Genomic DNA, 27,519 nt, shown 5'->3' with positions numbered 1-27,519 from the left:
GCTTGAGGAGACAGACCTGCACTAGCCCTGACCAAGCTAGCACACTAAAAACGAGTGTAGACATGGTGGCACAAGCCATGGGAAGGGCCTAGCGTCCTGGATGGTGTGACCCAAGGACCTCTTGATGCCAATCGGCTGAGGTCAAGGAGTCCATAGGGGCACAGGGATCCCATGGGTTCACCAAAAGAGATCATGTAAGGTATGTTCTGAAAGCCTGTGTCATGTTGGTCATCACAATAATTGAGAGATGTGTGTATGGAAAATATGTTATGTATATGTATTAAAAATGATTTCTAAGTCTGTAGTTAGAAATAGGTCACTCAAATGTACTGTATCTTCAGACAAACTTCTCCAGGCAGGTGATGGAGACACGTCTCTGCCTGGTGGACCATTGTATATAGCGTGTCTTGCAACAGGAATCTATTTGCATACTAAGGCAAACACTAATGAAGATCTGGTGGAAAATTCCTTTGGAAATTAACAGGAAGAGGTGAGTGGAGGGGGAGGAGACACACCCCTATTTTCAGGTGAACTTCAAAGGTCTGTTCTGATATTATATGGGTGCAAAGAGATACCCTGGCATTCTTTCAGGCTGTGAGGTCAAGCTGCCAGTGGACTTGAGAGATGAGATCTCAGCCAAACTGGTTGAAAAGAACTTGAGATGAGGCTCTGTAGGAGTTAGGGGAATGCCTTGTTAGTTAAGGTTAGTCTCTAGAAAGCGTGTTATGATTTAGTTTTATATGTAACTGTTTCCAATAATCTCACTCTCTATCACTTGAATCTCTGTTATTTGTAATAAACACTCTTGTACTCTCCTTGTAAGTATCTCAGTGCTGTGTGTGAAGCAAAGTGGTGATCCTGAGTTGAATCTTACAAGCTGGTGTGTGCTGTTCTTTTGGGAACAGCGAATCGAAGAGCTCTGCGAGTGTTGAGTGGAACAGGGGCTGAGCACTCCACAGGCAGTGCCCCGAGGAGTCGGGGGTGGGGGTGCCTATCGCTAACCTGTACAGAGAGAGGCCTGGCGGGCCAGGCTTGTGCTGCCAGAGGCTGGTGGTGTCAGGGAGCTGATCCACAGCAGGCCCAGACAAGACTTCCACCCACTAAGGGCAGCCATGGTGAGGTGCCTCACAGCCCTGGGTAATCCATCTCATAGAGTCGCTTCCCAGGGTATGGCCTTGGGGCAGCTACTCCCCCTCCCCCACTGCCCCGGCTGCAGGCTATTTTTAGTGTTAGCTTGATCAGAGCTAGGGAATTACACCCCCAGCTTGGAGTGTAGACGTACCCCAAAAACCCAGCAATTGGCTGCATTGCTACAAACAGGAACAGACAAACAGGCTGGGACAAAATAAAATCGAGCTTGAACCTTTAGCCTATAAACTTTAACTCTGGATATCTTGAGCCTCCCCCATTTCGGCCAGTTCAGCACAGCCCTAAACAATGGCCAGCACAGCAGGATACGAAGACTCGCGGGTGTGAACGCCTGAGAAAGAAACCTGGGAACTTACTGTACTGAAGTAAAAGGAAGAAGGGAATTGCCTGGAGCTGCAATTTGTTCCTCATGTTGATCCCAGTTGGCTGTCCTGAAAAACAAAACATGAGCTCAGCCCAGCCACCAAATCGTGTGTGTGTGGGCATGAGAGAGACAGATGTCAGGGAGCTTCACACAGCACTGTATTGTAGTTCAGTAAATAAACAGATTACAGCACATGCACTCAGGCTAAGCTGGAGTCCTTGCTCACTGCTGGGTGCCTATGGTTAGAAATGCCATGCAACAGCGAGCAACAACATTGCTGCAACTAATGTGGGTGCTTGCACCTGTGTAGATTCTAGTGCTAGGCTCTATAGAAACACAGCAGACAGACAGCAACTATGGAGACAAGTGGATCTGGTCTCCCTAAAAGCCGCCTCCTTTGTTTAAACAATCTCTAAGCATCTTGTGAAAGACCCCCCCAGGAAAGCATGTGGGGCTGTGGCCCTTGGCACAGGACAGGAGAACTGTCTGCATATAACAAAATAAAGGAGTATAGCAAAGCCTCTCTCTCCTGCGTCACAGAACATTGGTTACACACTCATTCATTCAAGGAAAAGCTGTTCTGACACCAGTGGTTAAAGAGCATTTATACGAAAATCTTTTGATTACAAGGAACAAGGAGGTTGATCAGATCTTTGTTTAAGATCCATTACGTGATAATCCAGTGACACTGATAAGTCACGGTTCTGCTCAGCCATGAAACACAAAGGCTCTTGCTCTGATTCCAACCCCCAGGGATTTATGTGGGGCACACAGTCCAAGCTTGTTTGCAGAATGGCTAACATTTATTTTTATGCAAATACAGAGGTATACATTGAAAGAGTGAAAAATACAATCCTTGCAGGGTTTGGGCTGGAGCGCCCCATCATCAGTACTCACTGCAGATTCACCCTCTGCATAACACTGCCATCCCAAAAGGGGCCGGTGGTCCCCAAAAGAAACAGGGAGAGTCGTATGCCAGGAGGTTTTGGGTCCCAGAGGCATGTGGCTTTTGCAGAGGGAGCTAGCTTGCATTACAATCGAAGGATGCTCTTACCCAGCATTGTCAGATTATGTTGGGAGGCAAAGACACCACATTGTATGACAATATTGCAGCACTGTCACGGATATCATGAAAGTGTGACAAATGCCAACCCGCGGCAATGGGAGGTAGGGCCTGTGGTCTCTGCTGGCTAGAGAGGGGCAGGCTCACGCAGCTGGACTGGGTCACACTTTGGCCACCCAGGCTCCAAGTGGCACCCGTAGGAAGAATGCTAGGAGTGAAGCCAAAGGGTGCAGGGCATGAAGTTGCTGCAGCATGTTTTCCCCATGGCCCCGAACAGAGATCAGCTCAGCGCTCAAAGATTCCCTGCGTGTCCCTCCGTGCTCAGCAGTCCTGTCTCCGGAAGCACATGCGCCACAGGATCACTCAGTGATGAGGACACTAACTAAGCTCTTCTAACCTGGGGAATATTTTTATTGTTTAAAAACTTTCCAGGTTTACTCAAATAATGAAAGCAAAATAAAATTAGTAACCAGCGAAAAGCCCCTTTGGCTCCTGAGACTGACTCTCACTGAACCGTGGCACCAGGGTCAGATAATCAAGGCATATTCATAGCTGAACTGTTAGCAGGGCCAGCTCAGAAGGAGGAGAAATGTCTTTCTCATGTGCAGCTCCACATCCCAGCTAGTAATATGGTAGCAGGATACAAGCCCAACATGTCACTGTCACCCTGCCCTCCAGGTGTAAGCATTTTACTTTTTTTCTGTCAATAAATTATGTTCTCGTTCAACCATAAGTTACTGGGCCTGAGCAGAGATCCGTGGGTGACTGTCTATGCTGTGCTGTGCAGGGGGTCGGACTAGATGGCTGTAGCGGTCCATTCTTAACACCCATTAATATCTAACTCCCGAGTAACATTCTCCCCAGTCTTCTTCGCCTCTCTTTTTTGCACCTAGATCTTCTTGTGTCATCCAGGGCTTTAAAAAAACCTCCCTTTCTTCCTTGCACCCCTTGGACATGATGCCTCCCTACATAACTGTAACTACCTTTCTATCCTCTGGAACTTTCTCCAGTTCTCTAAAACTTGGGCCACTGTCAACCTCCTTCTTATAACTTCCCTCAGCTCCTGACGTTCCCTTCTCCCCCCCCCCACTGCCAATCTTCCCGTTCTCAACAAAGCCCCTGAGAAAGCCGCCTTCTCTCACCTCTCCAGTCAGCTCTCACAACGGTGTCCTGGCCTGTTTCCACAGCATGGGAACAGCTCTCCGCTGGCCGTGTGATGAACAAGCTCCTCCTCTCTGATCATGAAGGCTCCTTTTGTTTCTCTTTCTCCTGGACCCCAGAGTAGCCTTTGACACCAAGCCATCTTCCCAGACCTGCCTCCATAACTCTGCTGGTCTCTCTAGTAACTAGCTACCCTCTACCTCTTGTGTATCATATCTTTGCATTTAACACTACTGCTGTGCTAAGAATATTCAGTTGGCACACAGCACACAATACACAGAAGGCCCCATTCTACCTCCCACTGGCTGTTCTTCTTGACCAAATAAACTTGCTTTGCCTCAACTTCCTCCCACTGTGTCTCAAACACAGAAGTGCTTCTCTTGGGACAGTACTTCTCCTCAAGGACCACTCCCTCTCTGTTGTCTCCTTCTCAAAACTCCAGTTTGTCTTCAGTGCCTGTAATCTTCCTGTCTCCTTTCATCCTGAGCTCCCCTTTTCCTTCGACATGTCCTAGGTTTCTTTGCGATCTTGGTATCATTCCCCATGCAAACCACTGCTTGGATTCCACCTCTGCTGAAATTCTCACCCAGGCTTTTGGCTTCGCACCCCTTGACTATTACAGCTCCCTTTGCTCTGGCCTCCCAATGTCCTAGCTCTCTGGTGTGCATGGAATGCTGCTTCCTGCCTTCTCATATGTACAAAGAAGCAAGACTTACATCACCATCAAGCAGCTCTGCTGACTCCTTGTTCATTTCAGGATCCACTTCAAAACTGCTCCTAAAACGGTTTGCTCCAGCAGACCCTAATGGACTTCTCCCCTTTCACCTACATCTGCTCGGCCAATACAAGCTACATGTCTACTCCTCCAAACCCTCTGGCTATCACTTGCTCAAGAATCTTCTCCTATGCTTCTCCCGTGCTCAGAGACTGTTCAGAGAAAAGCATAGAAAAGACCAAGGGGCTGGAGAGCCTGACACAAGAGCAAGAGTCAAAAGTGCTACACTCCTCTAGCTTGGCTAAGAGATGAATACGTGGGGACAAGATTACAAGCTGCCACACAAATATTTGAGAGGGGTTAACACCAAGGAAAAAGAAGAATCATTTAGGGAGTACAGTGGGTAGAACTAAGAGTGAAGGGGTGAAATTAAGAAATGGAAAATTTAGTCTGAGTATCAGAAAAAATATCTCAACACTGATATCTGATAGGCTTTGGGATTATCTCCTAAGAGAAGGGGTCAAAACCATCTCACCGGAGATATTTAAAACTAGATTGGGCAAAATATTAGCACATGGGAATAATCATGCATTGACTTGTGGGGTGGGCTGGATGGAATTTAATCCCACCTCTAGCTTTTATGATCTCTTTCATTAAGAACATGTCTCCTGCAAGGAGTGACTCTGAGGCCCCTGCACTATTTCTGTTGCAGTTACATAGCATTCCCCAAACACGGATACCACAGGATATAGGTCTTTGTCTACAGAGATACAATAGAATGTAGGCAGATTAATGCACTCAATGCATTTACCTATTCTCAGCGAGGTGTATGTCTCTCGCTGCTTTTCCCCTTTGGCTCTTAGAGTTCAAGGCCAGGAAGGATCACCATACCATGTGGTCTGACCTCCTGTATATCCCAGGCCACCCAACACCTCCACCCAACACCTCCACATTAACCCAACAACTGGAATTAGACCAAGATATACTGGAGACTAGGATGTTCCACAGGCAGAGCACAGGAGGGTCTGAGATGCACCAGTACCTAAAGTCCCTGCAATGGCAGGGAAACAATTAAGTTAGAAACCCCCAGATAATCCTGCCAAGTGATCATCTCATCTCTCCATCGCTTCGTTCTCTTTCATGTTTTTTTTTCTCTGTTCCCTGGCGCTTCTCGTTCTCTCTTTGGGAAGCACCCTCTTTCCCCTCAGACTTTGTTGTTTCTTTCATGTCCCATGTTCTCTGTTGTCCAACCTCTTGCTCTTGCCAGGGCCCCCCAGATCTCTCTCTCCTTGGTATCCAAAGCTTTCTCTCCTTCTCCCACCAAATTTTCTGCCATGGGGTGGTAAGGGAGGAGGGACTGCTGCTCTGAGAGACTCAGGGCAAGTGTGCCAGCGAATGCCAGCCCCTGTTCCCTAGATCTTTCTGCTTCTACTCTGGGTTCTGTGCTGAGACACACGCAAGAGCAGAATAGCAAGGGAAAGGAGCAGCAGGTGTCGTTATGGCCCTTTGTGGCTGGATGAGCACATCGCCTGAACAGGCACAAGATGCAGTCGAGGGCCTTTTCCATTCCCAAGGCCTGCTGAGGCCCTAAGTCCCTGGGTACCACTAAGACCACCCCCTTCTTTGCTTCATTGACTTTCAATCTAATTTTTAATCAGAAAACACATCTCCTCCTTTTCCTACCCCATTGGTTCATCTCTGTTACTAATTTGGAAAGTTCACATGATGCGGAGCAATGAGCAACAGGCTGGAAGCCCTGGGCTCTATTCTCAGATCTGCCACGGAGTCACTGTGTAACCTCGGACAAGTCACGTCCCTTCTCTATGGCTCAGTTTGCCTGTCTGTAAAAAGAGGACGAAGATACAGACTGAGCTCCCAGGCGATTTAGGAGGCTCGTAGATTCATGCATTCCAAGGCCAGGCGGGACCATTGGGATCTGATCTGGCCTCCTGTATAGCACAGGCCAGAGAACTGCCCCAAAATGATTCCTAGAGCAGAGCTTTTAGAGAAACATCCAATCCTGATTTAACAATTGTCAGTGATGGAGAATCCACAACCCTTGGTCAATTGCTCCAATGAATAATTACTTTCACCATTAAAAATGTACGCCTTATTTCCAGTCTGAATTTGTCCAACCATTGGCTCATGTTATACCTTTCTCTGCTAGATTGAAGAGCCCATTATTAAATATTTATTCTCCATGTCAGCCCTTAACTCTTTGTTAAGTTAAATAGATTGACCTCTTTGAGTCTATCACTGTAAGGCCTGTTTTCTAATCTTTTAATCATTCTCATGGCTCTTCTCTGAACCCTCTTCAATTTATCAACATCCGTCTTGAATTGTGGACACTAGAACTGGACACAGTTCTCAATTCATGAATGCTCATATGTCAAGCACTATAGAATTGCTAAGCACAGTTCTTTTAACCTCTGTACAGCAGTTTAAGAGACAGGTTGTATGAAAAGCACTGTACTAAATAAAGATGTCTGGTACTGACTTAGTAATTTATATACAAGTGTGAAAGCAGTGATAAACATTGTAATAAACTACAGTGTGAGAGATGGAGCCTGTACCAACATGGCATGTTCAAAGACACATAGTGCTAAGCAGCTGGAGATATGGAGCAGCCTGAGGGACTGGGTCTACCTCGTCTAACCCTGTGTTTGTAAATGGTTACATGAATTATATACGTATACAGTTATAGAAACATTCTCCAAAAAGTCTAACTAAGAACTCAGTTATAAAAACTAACATGAAATAAAGATGAAATATAAAATTCCCAAACACAGAAAATAATTTCTTAGTTACAGCAAAGGAGAGAGGCTAGAAGGTCTACAGAGGGTAAAGATAATTCAGTGAAATGCACAGTAAGTGCTCTTCCCTGAGCATTGAGCTTGACAGCTACTGTACACAGCAATAATCAAAAAACAACTGACCATAGGGTTGAAGCAGCAGGTAAATCAGAAAGGAAGCAAAATAATCCTTATTCTGCACAATGAAAGTCAATATGGATGTCACCAGAGGGGCAAGCACTGTATCATCTATAGGAAAGATTTTAAATCTAGTCAAACTTATCAATAGAAACATTAACAAAGTGCTTCAAGCTGGCAACAAACCTCTATGGGAATTGGTTGAACCACTGATATTACCTTGCCTCATCCTTTCAGATGTCCATTTCAGCCTCCCAAAAATCCATAGGGCACTTGCCTGGTTAACACGTTTCTGTCATTGGAGACACTGAAAGTAAAGGCTATGACAAGTAGGTGGAGTTCATCAGCACTGAATGAGTGAAAACTAAAAATCTGCTTGTGAGCAATACAGAGCAGTAATGTATTGGAATATACAGTGATATATGGTGGCTGACGTCAGCTCTGTATCAGTATTACTGTGCAGCTAGAAGGATGTGGTGAGTACATTAACGCAACGAATTCATGACTCCGACACCCACACAGTGCTCCGTGCTGTGTTTCTCTGCTCTCTAACGCTCACATGTGAGAAAACGGTGGGAGAAGTGGCACAAACCCACACTTTAAAAGGTCATTTTAAGGGGTTTTGTGGGGCTAGTGGATTCAGAGACCCGCAGTGCAGAAGCATCAGCACTGGGCCCTTAGACTTGACGTGTTAATTGTAATTAATTCTCCAGCCATGCATGGCTAACCGCTATGCTGCCATGTCAGAGGCAGGGACCCATCTGCAGCCACGCGCAGCTCTGCTCCATGCGTCTGGCTGCACTTGCTAGGCTGCTGGCAGCAGAACAGCAGGAAATCCCTGACAGACTCAGCAGCAGGAGGTGAAATGCCTGAGACTGAAGGGCAATGGGTTGGTGTAGGGCAGAGCAGAGAATGCACGCTGGACCCTGGCCACACAGGGAGATGCTGTGCCTTGACTCTGCCTGTCTGTGGGTTGGCAGTAGCCAGCTAGGCAGGCTGAAGGTTCCAAGGCCTGGGCAGAGCTGCTTTGTGCAGAGGAGCATGATGACCAGGGCCGACGAGGGAGGCGGGGGGGGGGGGAAAGCCGGTACAAATTACCGGGGCCCGGCGGTCCGGAAGGGGGCCCGGGGCCCGGCTTCCCCGGCTTCCCCTCCTCCCCCTCTCGTTGGCCCTGTTTAGCTGGTCTGCCCTTGCTGGGGGGGGCCTGAAAAAATTCCGGGCCCGGCTTCCCTGGCTTCCCCCCCCCCCCTCGTTGGCCCTGTTTAGCCGGTCCGCCCTTGCTGGGGGGCCTGAAATTTTGTTTTCACCGGGGCCCGAACCCGCTCTCGGCAGCCCTGATGATGGCAAATGGGTCATTTCACCTCAGCGTGCCCTGAGCTGTGGGGCAGACACGGGGCGATAGGAGCCTATTCCTCACACCTGCAGAAGCAGCCTTGGGGGAGAGGGTGAGCAGAGCCTGGGGCAGCTTGAGCGGGCCTGGAGAAGCCAGAGGGACCAGGGTATTGGCGAGAGTTAAGACAGGCTGTGGGGGAGGGAGGTTGTTTGAGGACAGGAAGGTGTGAAGAGAGCGGGGGCAGCCAGAGGGTGTTGCGAGGTGTCTTGGAGCCTGGGTGTGTGTATTGGGGCGGCGGGATATGGTCAGGAGCATGGCGGGTGTTTGGAGCTGGGGGATTCCAGGGACAGGCTCCCCTGCAGTATTGCCAATATCCAGCATATAAAAAGTCATGAGTGAGACCCCCCAAATCATAAGTTTTTGAAAGACTATGGTGAGTTTTTTGGTCTGACCAGTGGTTGTTGCCAGGAGTGGCGCCAGGGTTTTTGCCGCCCTAGGCGGGGGGTCCTTCCGCGCTCCCAGTCTTCGGCGGCAATTCTGCGGCGGGGGGTCCTTCCGCCTCCCGGTCTTCGGGGCACTTCGGCAGCAGGTCCCGGAGTGAGTGAAGGACCCGCCGCAGAATTGCCGCCAAAGACCCAGAGCACGGAAGGACCCCCTGCCGCAGAATTGCCGCCCCCCAAATCCTGCCGCCCTAGGTCGCCTAAATGGAAGCGCCGGCCCTGGTTGTTGCACTCCCCCCGCCCACCCCTGTGTACGGCTGACAATCAGCACTGCCCACTCTCTCATATTCATTGGGTCAGGGGATTCATGGGGTCGGGGCCCCGCAGCAGGAACTCTTGCCCCACATCTTCCTGTCCCCCGCCCAGCCCCCCCATTAGTCCAGCCCCCTCCCCCCCCCATCAACTCAGATCCTCTACCGGCTCAGCTCACCGGGGACAGGCGCTTTGGGTGACTGTAAGGGTTGTCCGGGTGAACCCGCGGTGGGAGCCTGCTGCTCTGCCCTGCCCTTGGGTCCCACTCTAGGCCTGAGCGTGGGGCTTGCTGGGGTGCCCCCTACCCCTTGCGCTGGTGCTCAGTGCAGAGGCCTGGTCAGCCCGGCAGCTGTACACGAGTCCCGTTCTGTTAGTGCAGCACCTAGGAGCCCCCAGCATGGCTCGGGCCCATGGTACCACCTGCTGCACAACACCGAGTAGCAGGCAGTCCCTGCTCTGAAGAACTGACAGACCCAGGGCAAGGGCAGGGCTGTAACACACGGGCAGAGGGAACAGGGTGTGTGGCAAACATCAAGTTAGTGCCAAATTTTGGGGGTAGGGGATGCATTTAGTTAGGAGGGGGTTAGCTAAATGGAAGCAAAAGGGAAGGGTTTGAACACACACAAAGGGAGGGGCTGAGGGGAACAGGGAGGAGAGGAGAAGAGGTCCCTTGTAGTGCCTGGTGGGTGCTCAAAAATGGATAAGGGAAGCTAAAGACATCAGGAAAAATCCCTGGCTTGTGGGGCTAAGGATAAGAAGGAGCTGTTAAAATATACTGGGATCAGTAGCAATGGTATCAACCCATGACTAGATGGAGATGGTGAAATTGTTAATGATGTAGAATTGGTCAATAATATTTCTGTTCTGTGTTTGGAAAGAAGCAGCTGGCTGAGATCTCTGACTTGTGCTGTTAATTTTTAATAAATCTTGGGTTCCCGGGGAGATTCCAGAAGACTGGAAGAGTCTAACGTTGTGCCAGAATTCAGAAAGGGAGGTGAGATGAGCGGGATGATCATAGGCCAGGTGGCCAGATGTCAATCCTGGATAAATTAATGGAAAAGTGAAGATGAGGTTCAGTTGATAAAGAATTAAAGGATATATAAATAATTGATGCTAGTCCATTGGGTTTTAGGGAAAATAGGTTTTGTCCAACAATAGAGCACATGTTGGATGGTTTAAGAACTGGCTATCTGACAGATTGCAAAAAGTAGTTGTCAATGGAGAATCGTCATCTAATGGCAGTGTTTCTAGTGGTATAGTGCAGGGATCAGTTCTAGGCCTAATGCTTTCAGCATTTTCATCAATGATCTGGAAGTAAATATAAAATCACCGCTGACAAAATTTGTGCTTTAATACAGCCATATGCAAAGTTACACAGCTGGGGACAAGGAATGCAGACCGTACCTACAGAACAGGGGCCCATATGCTGGGAAGCAGGGACTCTGAAAACCATTTAGGCAGGGGTGAAAGTAACTTAACGGACTTACTGGTATACAAGGCGGCCGGGTCCTGGGCAAGGTGGGGAGACGGCTCTGGGGTCCTGGAAGGGGCGGGGCCTTGGGCGGAGGGGGGGCGGGGCTGGGGCCAGACTCCCCCAGCCAGCTCTTCAGTGGTGCCCAGCCTGCGTTGCCTAGGGCTCTGGTGATGATTTAAAGGGCCCAGGGCTCTGGCCACTGGTGCGGTAGCGGCAGCAGCGGCTGGGAGCCCCGGGACCTTTAAATTGCCACTGGAGCCCCGGGGTAGTTGCGGCCAGGAGCCCTGGGGTTCCGGTGGCAATTTAAAGGGTCAGGGGTCCCAGCCACTGCTGGTGTGCCCTTTTAAATCGCCGGGCCCCTGGGCAGCTGCCCCTTTTGCCCCCCCCCCCCCCCATCAGTGGCCCTGCCGGTACGATCGGCTGTGTCCTGGCAGCCACTTTCTTACCAGTATGCCGTGCCGTACCGTACCGGCTTACTTTCCCCTCTGGATTTAGCGGTCATAATGGACAAACAACTCAAAATGAGCTCCCAGTGTGACACAGTGGCACAAAGGACTAATGTGATCCCTGGATGTATAAACAGAGTAGTGGGTATGAGTAGGGAGGTGATTTTATCTCTGTATATGACATTGGTGAGACTGGTACCATGTACAGTTCGGCTGTCCACATTTTAAAAGGGATGGTGAAAAGCTGGAGAGGATGCAGAAAAGAGTCACAAAATGATTCAAGGAATGGAGAAAATGCCTGTCAGTGAGAGCGCAATCTGTTTAGCGTATCAGAAAGATGATTGAGAATTGACTTACTTACACCCTATAAATACCTTCATGGGGAGAAAATACTGAGCACGAAGGATGCTTTAATCTAGCAGAAAAAGGAATAAAACCCCACAACTGGTGGAAGCTGAAGTTAGACAAATTGAAATGAGAAATTAGGCACGATGATTTGCAAGCAAGGGTGATTAACCATTGGAACAAGCTACCAAGGGACGTGGTGCATTCTCCATCTCCTGAGGGTTCAAATCCAGACCAAAAGCCTTTCTGGAAGAGATGCTTTAGGCAAGCACAAGTTACTGGGCTCAGTACCAGGGAACGTGGTGACATTTAAAGGCTTGTGATATGCAGGAGGTCAGACTAGGTGAGCTAATGGTTCCTTCTTGCTTTAAACTCTATGAATCTTGACAGCTGAGAGTCAGTTCTGGGGGGCAGGGGACTGGCAGGCCCCAGCAGCCCAGGGACAGCAAAGCATGTGCCCCCTATCTGATTAACCCCCTTTCTCGTAATGCAGCCCTATGGTCTTGCTAAACGTTTTAAACAACATTTACTGACTCGAAGCCACTGGCAGACAATTTTTGACCAGCTCTGATGGTCCCCATCGCTCCCACTTTAAGCGTGTGAACTCATTTCTTCCCTTTAGCTGCTGATCGCCCTCCCTCCCCCTTCTTGCACTGTAGCCACATGGTAGTTGTTGGGTGGGGCAGGAATGTAGTTATAGGAATGGGGTAGAGAAAGGTGGGGGTAGTCATGGGGATGGGGTATGGGCAGGGATGGGGTAGTGATTGGCATGAGAGAAGGTTGGGGTGGTAGGTACTGGGTGGGTGAAGAGTTAGTGGGTTGGGATAGTGGTGGGGCTGTGCTGGTGGCTAGGGCAGGACAGGGTGGGACGGGGTTCGTTAGTGCATTGGGATAGTGGTCGGGTTCTTGCTGGTGGCTGGGGCAGGGCTGGGTGGGGATGGGGTTACATAGGGGGTTGGGATAGTGATGGGGCTGTTGCTAGTGGTGGAGCTGTTGCTGGTGGCTGGGGCAGGGGGGGGGGGAGGGCTGGCTGAACAGCTATGTGTATTTTGTTTTTTAGCAATTGTTGAATGCTCACATGGCAGGGGTTTTCCTGCTGACAGGCCGGAGCAGGGAAAAACAGCATAAGGGACCAGGCCCAGGGCAGAGGGCGGGAAATGCCCTTGGTGTGTATTGTGCATCTCTGTAGCATGGTGAGGCTCATTGGTTATGTCTCTGCTGCGTATCTGGGAGTAGCCCTTGTGAATGCTGAAGTGGGGCCCTGAGGCTGCCAGTGAATGCCTTGGGGACCATTAGTGCCAGAAACATGGCATCTTAACACAAGTATCAGCCTGGGGCGCACTAACGCTGCAGAGTTTCTGTCTGTAGCATCTCACCCTCCAAGCCCACAAGGGGCTGGGACCAGGGACAAATCTATAGCTTCTCTGAGAGCCCCTATTCTGCCACTGCCTGTGCTGTGTGAAACAGTCAGCAGAGATACCTCCCACCTTGGACATGGCAAGTCCAGTGAAGCCTAATGTCCAGCTCCACTCTATGTCTGTGACACTGCGCCTGTCACCACAGCACACACCAGTCTAGAGAGACTCACCACTGCACTTGTGGGTGTCGCCAACTCTTCTGCACCAAAGGCATCAGAGTTTCCATAGTCAAAAACACACTCAACAAAGGAAAAGGTTCATGGGGCTCAGAAATACAGACCTAAGCCTCCATGTGCGATGGGTTGGGATGTCAGGCTGTTTCCCTGATATCAGTTTGTGGCAGCTCAGACGCAAGACAAGAAAACATTCCTGTGCCCCAAACGATCCTGGGCTGTAACCTCTGTGCTGCAGTGTCTATTTCCAGGGGAAAGGGGAGGTTTGGGGATTGCTGGAAGTGTATTAGTAGTGTTGCTGGCTCTATGAGTCTTGGCAGAGGCCTCTTAACTGGGAGATAGACATCTGTTTGTGTGTAATTAGAAAACCAACACAAATATGTATAATAAATAGTGCACTCACGCCTTTGACAATTTCCTGCTCGACAGTGTTTTGCTAATTAATGCTTCTAACTATTAAATTCATGATATGGAAAAAACAATAGCTCTCCATATTTCCTGCCTGTAACAATGGAAATAAAACAATCAGATAAGCAACCATCATGTTTCTAAATGTTACACCCCTAGCACTACCTCCCTAGAGTCAAACCATCTCTACATTTATGAGGAAGTTAATCTGCATATTACCAAAAATAATGAGGTAAAGTGACAGCAGAACAGCTGAGAGCTAAGTAACATCCTTCCACCGGATGGAAACAGCAAGAGAAGAAACCACTTGAAAGCCCAGGAAGTAAGGTAAAATATGAATGAGCCTTGCAGAATGTGGAGGTGTTAGTCAGCAAAGCACATGCAAGAAAACAACAAAGCCAGACAGGGAGACTAGTTAATATAGACCAAACGCTAAGAGGAGGTGCAACTTGCATGGCTCATGGAGAACAACTCCTGTGGGATTCCAGCCAGCTGGGAAAACTGCCGCAGAAAATGGTGAAACCTGGATTTACTCCTGAAAACCAGGCTTGGACTGGGGGAGGGACTGCAGGTACCAAGCCTGGTACCATGGGCTTCATTCAAAGTAACCCTCCCAGTCCCAGAGTGAGAGGTGGACGAGGCAGCCCGTTTGGTGACCACAATGCAGGGCGGCTCCCTGCACAGCACCAAGCCCACCTGACATGATGTGTCCATCACCAAGGCCCTGTTCCTTTCCCTGCACCAAACCTGCATTTCTTCATCCAAAACCATTTTAAGAGAGAAAATTCAAACTGGTAAATCAGGTGTCCGTCCCCCCCCCCCCCAGTAACCCGAGCAGCCTATCCCCCTCCCCCACTTCTCATTCTGGCTAGAGCCCACCATGACACTGCGTGTTCGGGTCCAGCCCCTGGGTCATGCATTTCTTTTCTGAATGTGCATTAGGCCTGAATTCACTCTGACTGAAGCCCAGGATCTTGAGGGTGGGGGAGGTGGTTACACTTCCGCTCACACTGGAGGGAAGAGGACTTACCTTAGCAGAGCAGTGATTGCCTCGCTCTGGCAGCTTCTGAGGGGGTCACATGGACACACTTTCATTTTCTCTTAGGAAAGCACCATGTCACAAACTAGTAAACAGAAACAGGAATGACTGAGCGATTGTGTCCCCAGGGCCATATGGAACAGAAACCCCCTGGCCCATCTGACACATGCAGCTGCTGCCCCATCGTGATGTTGCTGGTGAGTGAAGCCTGTGAGCAGTGAAATGTGACCCATGCTGCTGCCTGATACCCGGCCATGTACACTTCTTCAGAGCAGAGAAACCGCGCCCTCCTTTTGATGCAGGCTAATTCAGCCTTCCCCACAACCAGGCTGTGTGGCCCACTTGCTCTGAATCACAGGATGGAAAAAACCTGTTGGATCCCACCTAGCCCAGTCTCCCAGAGCAGGACTGATCTTCAGCATGTCTGCTTCCACCCCTTCCCCAAGGGGGCTACACCACAGCCTTACAGACTCAACATCAGAAACTTTCCCATGCTGTTCAACTGATGTTTTCCTTCATTTACTTCAACCCTGTTGTCCTCTTGGTGCCTCCTGCTCCCCTCCCAAGCAGCCCTCCCCTGCCCCAGTGATTGATTTCAGACTGGCGCCGACTTGGGTTTGTGATTTCTAGATTGGTGCCCACCCAGGCCTTCACCCCGCCCTCCTCCTCACACTGCCCCATGGATGCTGAGTGAGGACAGCAACCCACAGAATATACCCAGCCTTGGCCCGTGGAGGTGGCGACAACAAGCTGCTTTCTGCAGCCCCCGCACAGCTCTAAACTCATGCAGATCAGCACAGACCTGCTTGTCCTGGCTCCTACGCCTAGGTCTAGGATGCCCACTCTGCCAGCATCATGTTGCAAGCAGGTATTGGGTTTGCTGCCCATTATCACCGCTATCTATGTCTCCTGGAATTGCTTCTTACCACCAAAAACCAGTTACTAACCTTTCCGTAACTATTATTCTTTGAGATGTGTGCACAGTTGTTGGTGAGTTTTTCCTTTAGCGGTACCTATTGGGGTGGGGCAAGGGCCCCCCCTGCCTTGTGCACTGCATGCAGGCATAAAGTGGGGGAGCTGCCCCGGTCTCCCTCAGTTCCTTCCTGCCAGATAGACACCGATAGAGAGGGGAAGGAGGGCTAGTCATGGAATTGACATGTGCAACACTTCTCGAAGAACAACAGTTATGGAAAGATTAGTAACTGGTTTTCTTCTTGGAGTGATTGCACATCTCCATTTCAGCGTAGGTGACGTCCAAACTGGAGGTGGGCATGGAGTCTAATTGAACAAGGATTGGAGAACCACTGGTTAAAATTTGGCATCATCTCTAGATTGTTGGGGGATTGCATAGTCAGAGGCAAACAAATGACATGAAGACCAGACTTCCGCTTTGCAAATGTCAAATATGAGGATGCGAGCTAGAAAGGCCACAAAAGCTGTTTAGGACCTAGTTGAAGAACCAGCACTCAGTCTGGAGGTGTTACATTAGCCAACTGGTAGCATAACTGAACACAACTAGAAATGTAAGTTGAGATCCTTTGAGTGGATACTGGACAGCCTTTCATTCTGTCTGCAAGTGTGATGAACAGTTATGTCAAAGGCTTTGCCCGATCCAGCTAAAAAGCTAATGCTCTTTTAACATCTAAGCGTGAAGCAGCTCCTCACCCTTATGACCAGGAGTCTTTGGAAAGAAGGTTGGTAAGGAGACTGCTTGGTTAATATGAAAACTGGAAACTACCTTAGCAAGAAATCTTGGGCGAGGATGAAGATAAATTTTATCTGTGAAATAAACTGTATATAGTGGCTCAGATACTACCGCCCTCAATTTTCTCACTCTCCTGGCTGATGTAATAGCCACCAGAAATGCCACCTTCATAGAAAGGTGAAACAGGGAGGTCACTAGAGGCTTAAAATGGGGGATGGGGGGGGAAGAATTAGTTTTGCTAAGACTAGATTCAAGTTCCATGGGGAGACAGAATCCTACACCTGTGGAAAAAGTCTATCCAGGCCCTTCAGAAATCTCATGGACATTGGGTTGGAAAAAAAAGCAAGCAGTTATCAGTAGGTAGGCCAAGATAGCTACTGGGGTGCTCTGATTGAAGTAATTGCTAACCCTTGATGCTTTAGGGACAGAAGATAGTCCAACACATGATGAATAGATGCGAGGACCGGGGAAATTCCTTTCAGTCTGGACCAGATGGAGAACCTCTTCCATTTAGCCAGCTAAGTCCTCCTAGTTGATGGTTTTCTACTATTCAGCAGCACTTCCTGGACTTCCCTAGAGCTGGACCCCTCTGCAGACATCAGCCATGAAGCCTCCAGGCCATCAGATGAAAGATCTGTAAATTGGGCTGGAGGAGGTGACCACGATTCTGTGAAATCAAGCCTGCGTGTAGCGGGAGCGATAGAGGGGGCTGACTGACAGGGCTAACAACTCTGAGAACTAGTGCTGAGGGGCCGGCTAGGCGCTGAGTATATGGTAAGCCTTAGAATCATAGAAGTTTAGGGTTGGAAGAGACCTCAGGAGGTCATCTAGTCCAACCCCCTGCTCAAAGCACCACCAACACCAACTAAATCATCCCAGTCAAGGCTTTGTCAAGCCGGGCCTTGAAAACCTCTAAGGAAGGAGATTCCACCACCTCCCTAGGTAACCCATTCCAGTGCTTCACCACCCTCCTAGTGAAATAGTGTTTCCTAATATCCAACCTAGACCTCCCCCACTGCAACTTGAGACCATTGCTCCTTGTTCTGTCATCTGCCACCACTGAGAACAGCCGAGCTCCATCCTCTTTGGAACCCCCCTCTCAGGTAGTTGAAAGCAGCTATCAAATCCCCCCTCACTCTTCTCTTCTGCAGACTAAATAACCCCAGTTCCCTCAGCCTGTCCTCATAAGTCATGTGCCCCAGCCCCCTGATCATTTCTGTTGCACTTCGCTGGACTCTCTTCAATTTGTTCACAACCCTTCTTTAGTGGGGGGACCAAAACTGGACGCAATACTCCAGGTGTGGCCTCACCAGTGCCGAATAGAGGGGAATAATCACTTCCCTTGATCTGCTGGCAATGCTCCTACTAATACAGCCCAATATGCCATTGGCCTTGGCAACAAGGGCAGACTGCTGACTCATATCCAGCTTCTTGTCCACTGTAATCCTCAGGTTGTTTTTTGCAGAACTGCTGCCTAGCCAGTCGGTCCCCAGCCTGTAGCGGACTAAATGCAGGACTCTGCTTGTGCCTTGTCCTGCTTTATTTTGCACAGAACTCTGGGCAGGAGATGGATAGGAGGAAGAGCATACAGAAGACCATCTGAGGATGTCAGTTGAAAAGCATCCATTAATGAAGCCGGACTTTGGCCTCCTTGGGAGCAAAACTGGTGACTCTTTCTGTTGTGTTTTCTTGCAAATACATCCACTTGAGGAGTTTCCCAGAGCTAGAAAATGGACCTTGCTATGTCCAGCTGAAGGGATCAACCATGGTGATTGATAAACAGTCTGCTTAGGCAGTCTGCCAGAGTATTCTGGATCCCTGGAAGGTAAGCTGCTTTCAGAGGTATAGAATTGGCAGTGCAGAAGTCCCAAAATAGAATTGTTTTCTGACACAGCATCAAAGGCTTCTCCTCATTTGTTTACATAAAACACAGCCATTGTATTGTCAGTCAGAACCAACAAGCCCCTTCTCTTGCATGGTGTTTTTTCCACACAGCAAGCTAATCGGATTGCTCGCAATTCCCTGACGTTTAAAGGCAGGCTGAGATCATGGGGAGACCAGAAACCTTGAGTCTGCATGAGACTCAAGTGAGCCCCCTAGCCCAAGTCAGAGGCTTCTTATCATAGAACGATAGAACCACAGGGGCAGGAGGGACCGCAAGGGCAATCACGCCTGACCCCTGCCAAGATTCAGGATTTGTGAGGTGATACGTCTTTATGTCTAGAATGATGCTTTGCATTGTCTGAAACTTTTCTCATAGAACCCAGAACTGCTCCAATAAATTCTATTTTCTGTACCAGAGACAGGACAGATTTCTCTGTGTTGATCAGCAGGCTGAATGCATTGAATGTGGACTGGATTATATCTACTCTGGACAACACCTGTGCCCACAAAGGACCTCTTATTAGCCAGTCATCCAGGTAAGGGAAGATATGGCCTCCTGCTGCTACCCCCAGCAGACACTTTGTGAATACATGAGGGGCAGCTGTCAGATCAAAGGGCAACACTGTGAACTGATCATGGGAACCCACTGACTGTGAATCTTAGAAACTTTCTGTGGCTCTGATGAATTGCCAGGTGGAAGTAAGTGTCCGTTAAGCTGAGAGCAGCATGCCAATCCCCTGGCTCCAGGGAAGGAGTAATGGAAGCTAGAGTGACCATCCAGAATTTTGATTTCTTTAGGGACCCATTTAACTCTTTCAGGTCTAAAATAGGCCTGAGATCCCCCTTTGCTCCCAGGATCAGGAAGTAATGGGTATAAAACCCCTTTCCCCTGAGCAATGGAGGGACCTCTTCTATAGCTCCTATAAGAAGAAGTGATTGTATTTCTCTCAGCAACACAGCTTCATGAGAGGTATCCCTGAAAAGGGACAGGGAAGGGGGATGGGAGTGGGAGATGGAAAGAAATTGAAGGGTGCATCCCACTTCCACTGGGCTTAGACCCCAGGTATCGGTGGTGATGTGAGCCCAAGCATGTCAGAAGTGGGACAGGTGGTTTGCAAAAACTGGGGAAGGGAAATCTGGAAATCATGGAACGGGTACTCTGTCCTCGACCAGTCCATCAAAATGTGCTCTTGGAGGACGCAGACTGCCTTGATGAACTGGAGCTGCAGGGGCACAGTGGGGTGGTGGATGTCTCTTGTAACCTCTACTCCTCCTTGGTAGGTCCTCGGCTCGAGGAACAAACTCCGGGAATCGCTGGGTCTGGTGAGGACAGAAGGCCTTCCTTTTTGCTGCTGAAGTGTAAATCCCCAGGGTATTCAGAGTCACTCTGGAGTCCTTTAGACTATGCATAGTCTTGTCAGTCTTTCCCGAGAAAAGCAATGGCCCTTCCAAGGGGAGGTCTTGGATTGTTTGTTTTACTTCTGCAGGGAGACCAGAAGATTGCAACCATGTAGACCGTCGCATAGCAATGGCAGAGGCTATGCAGCAAGCCGCAGAGTCAGCTGCAATTAAACCAGCCTGCAGAGAAACCAATGTATGTCATCTAGGAGCTTGTCCTTAAACTCTGAAATTGCATCCCACAGGGTAGAATCATGGCAACCCAGCAAAACTGGCTGATTCGCAATACGAATCTGTAACCCTCTTGTGGAATAACTTCCTTCTGAACAAGTCTAGTTTCCTAGCTTCCTTGTTCTTCTGTGTTGATGCCTGGTGATCCTGCCTCTCCCTTTCATTAGCTGCAGATACTACCAGAGAGCTCCAAGGGGGATGGTTGGAAAAAGGTTTGAACCCTGAAAAGGGACATAGTACCTCCTTTCCGCCCCTTTCACAGGAGGTGGCAGGCTCGCTGGGGTCTGCAAAGAACTTTGGTAGGTTCTAGAATAACCTGGTTAATAAGCAGAGCTACCCTCAGCTGAACTGCTGATGTCAAAATGTCCACAAGCCTGTGGGACTTTTCCTGGCCCTCCCCTGGATGGATGTCCAGAGCCAAAGCCATCCTTCCTAAGAGCTCCTGACAGGCTTAATCATCTGGTGGCGAGGACATAGGCGCCACCACAACAGCTTCATCAGGATGAGGAAGAGGATGCCAATGGTTCTCGGGGCTGATCCTGTTCCAATTCCTCTGTGGGTAGCTTGTGAGATGGGTCCTGATCCTGCACAGTGCTGCGCTTGGTACCGAGGGTGGGCTGCTCATGGCATCGATGTTCCTGATGACCAGCAGAGGGAGTAGGATGGGGGACGCTCTTGACTGAAGGAGAACCCTCACGGGTTTCAAAAGACCCACTGAAATGGCCCTGGTCTCCAACTGAGCATGGACCCTGCGTCCTTGTGGTGTGCTCCATTCTGGAATTGAGGCTGAAACCAAGGTAGGCAGGCACCGTTCACAGGTTGCCAAGTGTGTTCAGGCCGAGACCCCTAGAAACCCACTTTAGACTGCAGAGGAGAAGAGTCTGCTTCTTCAGACCATGGAAGAGCTGTCCCCGTCAGTACCAGAGAGGTGGCTCCAATCCCAAAGGAAGGGGCACTGGCAAGACCATCTGTGGCGTTCCCCTGGATGGTACTGTTTTAATTGGTACATTAATAGCAGAACCCAAGGGTCCCACACAGTGCAGAGGTGAAGCTGTGAACATTGTTACCTTCGGTGCTGATGCCAGGTGAGAATCTTGAATTCCCGGGGAAGGTGGTACCAAGAGATTCAGCAACGTTCTCACAGCTACAGATGCTTCACAAGCAGAGGGTGCTGGGGCAGTTTTCTGCTCCTGTGACATTAGACCTGAGGCGACAGCGATAGAGCTGGCCCTTCAGGAGTTGGTTTCAACAGACCTGAAGTAGGGTCTGGAGTCAACAAACTCTCTGGTTTTGAGGTGTGCTCTGGGGATGCCTCCTTTCTGAGTGCATCCCTGAGTCTTTGGTAGAGCTTGACCTCTTCACCTCTGATGTTGATATGCCCAGTATGAAGTCCTTAGATGACTTGTGGTACCTCTTCTTTGGCACCGGTGAAACTGGTCTGCCTTGTGATACTGACAGGGCCAGAGGAGCACGGCTGAATGATGCAGAGGCACTTGGCTCCAATGGAGGGCTGAGAGCCAATTCCAATAGCAGGTACTTAAGTCTGGGTGCCCTGCCCTTTTTGGATCAGGGCTTAAACCCCTTACAGATACTGAATGTGTCCTTCACGTGAGCCTCCTCCATGCACGTAAGGCAGCTGAGGTGCAAGTCACTAACCGGCATAGGTTTGCTGAAAGAGTGACAGGGCTTGAAGCCCAGAGAATGGGGCCGAACTCTGGCAGTGACACTGCTACCCAGATGAGAGTTTGTGACAAACAAACAATTTTCTTTTTAAAACTAAGCTAATTAAACGACACACTCATCTGTAACAACACCGGGTACTAGCTACAATAGCTCCTGGAGAAAGAAGGCACTCACGCTGTAGAACGGGAGCTCTAACAACTGTCACAGGGAGGAGGAAGGAACTGAGGGAAGCCGGGGGCGGCTCTGCCCTTTATGCCTGTGCTGAGTGTGCGAGGCAGTGGGGGGCGGGGGCATGCCTGCTGCCCCGATGGGTACCACGAAGGGGCAAATTCTGACAATGGTGGACAGGAGCACGCCAGTGGAATGGCTGTGTGCAGTCACTTGAAGAACTAGCTATGCTGAGCCTGCCGTGCAGCAGCTTGGATTCAGAGGCAGACGCCTGCAGGGTAGGCTGGCTACATGGCCATTTGCTGTGTCCACGGCAGCTTTCAAACCTCGCCAAACAGTATTGATTTCTGAAGGTGATTATTTGTTAGGCCGTTGCTGGAGCTGGTTGGAGATGAGCAGGTTTCATGGAGTAAAGCTGGAGAACAGTTTACACATGGAACCGTTGCTCTAGGGAAAGCGTATTGCACTGAGCAATAAAATCCAGTCACTTCAGAGCTGCTGCAGCTGCCTCAGTGGAGATGAAGTCAGAATGGGCAAAAGCCGGAAAGGTACAAAACTGTCAAACTGATGGAATAGTCTAAATAATTCATGTCATTGTATGGTGTAGAATGGTGCCAGTCACCACTCAGCAGGAGGGAAAGTACACGTCTGTCGCATCTGACGCTGGGGTTACATGCCGCAGTCAGCGCGTAATGCGAAAATCGCGCATGTTAAATGCCGGTAAGATGCGCCAGACCTGCAGTCCTTACCCCCCAGTGCCAGCAGGGGATATGGTCAGTCTCCTGAAATCAGGGGCTGGGGATCCATAATAAACAGCATTGACATGGGCTGTGAACAAGGGCCTCAGTGGAATAAGGAAGAGGTCTGGATGGGCTCTTTGCTGGCTTGTGGTTGGGACAAAAGTGGCTCCATACAGCACAGCTTTCACATCCCTTCCCCTCCCCACATGATCCAAGCATTCAGAAATGGAAAGTGACATACATAGATGAGGTGTGATACAGCTAAGGAAGAGGCCAGCACAACCCCTTTGCAGGTGAGTATGTGTAGGGACGCTACAGGTACAGGGTACAAGATCTAGGCCCTCCAAGCCTCAGGGAGAAGAGCTAAGACAGTATTTAGTGATGCAGGTAACTGCAAGGGCTGAACTGTGGTCGGAGGGGAGTCTGCTGCTGCCATCTCTGGACTGAGCAGGAGTTTGGAAGACGCGTTAGCGATGAGTACTCAGCATCTCTCGGGATCAGGCCACAGACTGGGTTTGTGGGGAGCACAGAGCCCAAACCCCCACCCTCCCGGCCGGAAGAAACAAGTCATTCGCTCATTGAAGCTGTTGCCCTAGGGTGGCCCCTTCCCTGTGTGCTGCAGAGAACACGGGGCATGTGCCGCACATTTCCCCCCACCCCAGCATGGGCCCCTTGATGTTCTTGTAGGGCTGTGGCCTGCACCGAGCCCCCTGTGCATCCCCCAGAGCTCCCTTGGCATCCTGCTTGTAGATACCCCGAAAGGCTTGTGCAAGAGCGAGCCTGCTAGAGACGCAGTCGCCCAGTGCCCTCTGCTGGGCGGAATCGGAGCTGGCCAGCTACGTTCCCAGGCTCTAACTCGGCCAGGCCCAGGCGTTGTGCTGCGGTGGCAGGAGGAGCGGAGGTTCGCCTTGACGTCGTGGTGAATTGCTGCACGGCCCTGGCGAGAGCCAGCATGTGCCAGATGGCCAGGACATAGTTACAATATTGAGCCAAGTATGGAAATTCTCCCCACCACAGGCACCTTTGTGCTTTCCTTACAGCATGTTGTAACCCCCGCTGCCAGGTGGGTGGCTTATTACAAACAAAACCAGCCATGCTTGAAGTGGTGAGAGGCTGCCTCCACCCATCGCCCCCAGCCCACGGTAAATTCCCCATGCCTCAGAGCTGGGGAAATGGCAGCACGTGGGAAAGTCCCAGCTGCATGTTAGTCACTGGCTCCGTCCCCTTCCAGCCCGGGGAACAAACCCCGCGTGCTCTCCTAGAGGCTGGGCACGTGTGCATGGGAGCACAGGAAGGAGTGGGGGAATGGGCATGTGCTCTCAGGCAGCTAACCCTGCCCTGCAAAGGCCTGGCAGGATCTGTGCAGTGAAGCTCACCACAGGGCCTGTCACACAGGGGGACACAAAGATGGGGCTGCAATAGGGCCACCGTGGCGCCCCCTTAAAGACAGGGTGGCAGCAGCCTCCAGTGCTGTTACAATCTCCTTTCTTAGCTTAAAGAATGACCAGCAGGGCCATTGCCCACTGACAGCTCCCTGTACAGCAGGGGGCTCACAGGCCACGCTCCCCCTTGCAGCACAGGGGAGAGGACAGCCAGGAGCTGGTTCACCTATTGTACAACTTGGGGCTTCTCCTTAATGAGCCCCAGCTGTCAGCCCCATGGTCGGGAACCACGGCTGTTTCTTTTCTCCAAGGCCGTCCACAGGGCAGGGCTCTTCTGCTCAGCACGGCTCCTGCCCCTTTCACAATCTGTAAAGAGAAGCTACACGGAGCCTGCGGAGAAACGGGGGTCTCTGTTAAAGCACCTGCTGGCCAGCCTCTGGAGAGGCAGGTGCGCTTTGTGTGTACAGCCGTATCCTGATGCCTTTACACGGCATCCCTCAGGCTAAGCTCCTGCTGGCGTCAGTGAATTTGGCCTGAGTAAAGTTGCCTGGCTCAGGGCCTGGCTGGTTATTGCTCTCCGTGTGGGGAAGGTAACGAACTCGGATGTGGAGGGAGAGAGCAGCACAAGGATTATAAAAATCAGCTCCTGTCCTCTCCCTTCCCCTCTCTCGCAGATTAGAGACCTCATCTGCAATAGGGAAGCAGGGTGTAGTTTTTGGATGAGAGAATCTCCAACACAGAAAGAGCAGAGCAGGGCAGGTGTGGAGAGCAGAGCCTCCCCTGTACCTGGAGAAACAGAGCACTGATACCCACAGAAGAGCAGAGCAAAGACATATGCAAACAGACTATAAGCTCAGAGTCCCTACCTCAGCAGACCTAACAGAGTACGAGCTGCCAACACTACTATACACTTCCCAGCCTCTGACTCATGTATATACACCTTAACGAGAAACGCTGGTACAGGGATACTGGTGTGAGGTCCAAGTGAGCCTGAGGGTAGAAGAGAGATAATGAGTGCATGGAGGTGTGTCTCTCCCCATATCTGCCGAGTCTCTTTCCTTTGTTTCTGCAAAATCTGCTTTGAGACGTAGACCCTGCCGCTGACATCCGGCCTGCTTGACTGTTCTCATGCCACATGCTCAGTGTCAGCAAGTTCACGCACAGCTTCAACCCCACTTCCCTCCCTGGCTCCACAGAGCAGAGAGCCGTGGTTTCTGCGCCGCGTGTGACAAGCGGAGGAACTGACATATGGCTAGTGACGCTGCAGAGGAGGATAAAAGATAGAATTCTGGGCAGTAAATGGTCATATGATGCAGCATTTGAACTGAACGATCTGCAGAGGTGGGCGGACGGTCGCTCAGTGCATGTATGTGTGTGTGTGTATTGCAGGAGTATCGTTCCCTGGAAGTGGCTGGAAACACCCGACCCTTGTGCAATCCCAATGCCTTCAAAACATACCCTTCAGAAATGTCTCTGTACATTCTGCAGAGCCCATGCTGGAAGGGTTTTTCTACGGACAAAATCCAGGAACAAAGGGAATGAGCTGTGACTAAGGAGGCTTCTCCTGGCAGATATTCAGCACGGGTGTGAATTTCTAATGAAGCAACATTGTTTACTGAGCAGAGCTGGCACTGCAGGTGCCTTTTTTGAAGAGACAGTGTCAGCAAATGGAAATAGAAGGCCTGGGTATTACCTTTGCCAAGGCAGAGTAGTTTGTGAGAACTACGGCCTCCCAGCAGTGGGGAGAGGCAGCGCCTACCTGGAGAAACTCACCTGCTTTCTCCAGAACCAGCTCCGCATGTTCCGGTTTCACTGAAACATAAGAATGATAAATTGGAATGGGGGTGTTTGGAGGGGAAGGAGCTGAAGGAAAAGTCAGACAGAATGTGTGAACAAGGAATAATGGCTTTGGAACTAGCACTGAGTCCAAAGGACACATGGGTCTGAGAAACAAAACTAGGCACAAGCACCTGCTCCGCAATGTCCTCTCAAACCAGGAATGAAATACACTGCAAATGTGTAAAGCAGAATGTGGAGAAACACTCCAGTGGGGCTCAGAAGGGCAGGAGCTTTGTGCTTGTTCACAAGGGTAGGGGGTTAGGGGGTTGCAGGGTTAGTGTTAACAAGGGTAGGCTTGCTGAAACCCCTCTGGCAGCAACACTCAACTTTGTTCGTTGTCTTTTCAAATACAGACCTCTCCATGCAGGCCAGTAATACCATTTGATTCAGGCCCAGCACAGCACACTAGTGCACCTGGAACCAAACCCCACCTCTACATATCCTCCTCAGAGCTCCTTCAACCAAGCCATTAACACGATCAACTGGGGCACTGCCTTACTCTGGGGCAGAGGAGCACAGAGAGAATCCCCGGTCACTACAATGCAGGACAACACACTGGGGAGGCGAGGAGCGGCCTGATCTCCAGAGAAGGTAAACAGCCAAACCCCTGTTTCAGTGAAACAGGAACATGCAAATTGTGCCAGGAAGCTTACAGCAAGAATGTCAGACCCAAGTTCCCACGCGCCCTTCTCAGCCAGAGGGAGTTAAATGGTGCACACTGTGCCTGGTAATCTATGCACTGCTAGTCTGCCTGCTGCCATACACAATCAATGTCTTATTCTGTGCGACTTCTATGGCCTGTATCCTGTAATCTTGATCTAACCTTGAATTTGACTGGCTTTAGGGAAGTGACTCATCTGCAAAGGGAGGCGTGAGGCTGGGCTTCGTCTCTTTTCCTGTTCCCTTTTCATCGTTCTCATGACATTTTGTGTGTTGTCCTGCAAAGCCACCTCTCTTCTTTAGCGTCACACAGCTATTTCTTCGGCTCAGTCTACCCGCAGAAATGGCACCTCTTGAACTAAATCAGTGCAGTGTAATCTGTAACCCCCTGGGGTGGAGACTCTGAAACTGATTTACAAGTTTTTGAATCAGCGTAGCTCAATTCAGTAACAAATCAAATACAGAGAAACTGATTTTATGTACTTGTAACGGGATTTAAGAATATCCACACTGGGTGCTAAATGGGCGGTTTGTGTGTGGAGGCCAGAAATAGGGAGCCCTGCGCACAGAGTTCTTGCATTTACCCCAGAGAACGTTAGTGGTTGGCTTGAGCAGCCCCAAGCAAAGATAGGTTATAGGGGGTGTTTCCAATGCCACGCGTCTGTTGGTGACACACTTGGTCACTCAACTAACGGTAATGCTGCTGAACTGCTCAAGCTTTCAGAGGCACCTCACTCAAATGCTCTCGTGACTCTTCTTGTGGACTGGTCCCATTTAATCCCCAATAGAATTCCATTCAGTGCGGTTACACTGTTGAAGATGCAACTGCTCCACTGAATTTATTTATAAATATTTGCAAAATAGCTTGAAGGATCAGATTACGGCTTCAGAGACGCGCTGCCTGCACCAGACACACCCAGACAGAATCCAGCCTGAATCTCATCCCAGGCTGGCTGCTGTTCAAACAGAATTTAGGAAAGCTGTAGGCTAGCTTCCCACCCCGCCCAGTCCACAGCACTGCATGCTCCGTGCAGAGATAACAGAGCGCGATGGAGAAAG

At 50.1% G+C, this 27,519-nt stretch overlaps 1 protein-coding gene across 2 annotated transcripts in view; it reads right to left on the bottom strand.

Annotated features, from left to right (window-relative positions):
* IL21R (interleukin 21 receptor) overlaps positions 1 to 7,776 on the bottom strand; it is a 30,742-nt gene extending 22,966 nt beyond the window's left edge. The window contains exons 1-2 of one of the 2 annotated variants that reach the window (XM_005288890.4): positions 7,602 to 7,776; positions 1,506 to 1,580 (exon numbers count right to left, since the gene is read on the bottom strand). In XM_005288890.4, the coding sequence (XP_005288947.1) occupies positions 1,506 to 1,580; positions 7,602 to 7,611 (85 nt within the window). In that variant the 5' untranslated portion in view covers positions 7,612 to 7,776. Of the gene's footprint in view, positions 1 to 1,505; positions 1,597 to 7,601 lie in introns of those variants that run through there. The other variant, XM_065560372.1, reaches the window with a different exon arrangement.
* Between the last annotated feature and the right edge of the window lie 19,743 nt (positions 7,777 to 27,519).

Source organism: Chrysemys picta, chromosome 10, assembly GCF_011386835.1.
Source record: "Chrysemys picta bellii isolate R12L10 chromosome 10, ASM1138683v2, whole genome shotgun sequence".
NCBI lineage: Eukaryota > Metazoa > Chordata > Testudines > Emydidae > Chrysemys > Chrysemys picta.
Note: the sequence above shows the minus strand (reverse complement) of the source record. Positions and strands in the feature narration are given on the sequence as shown.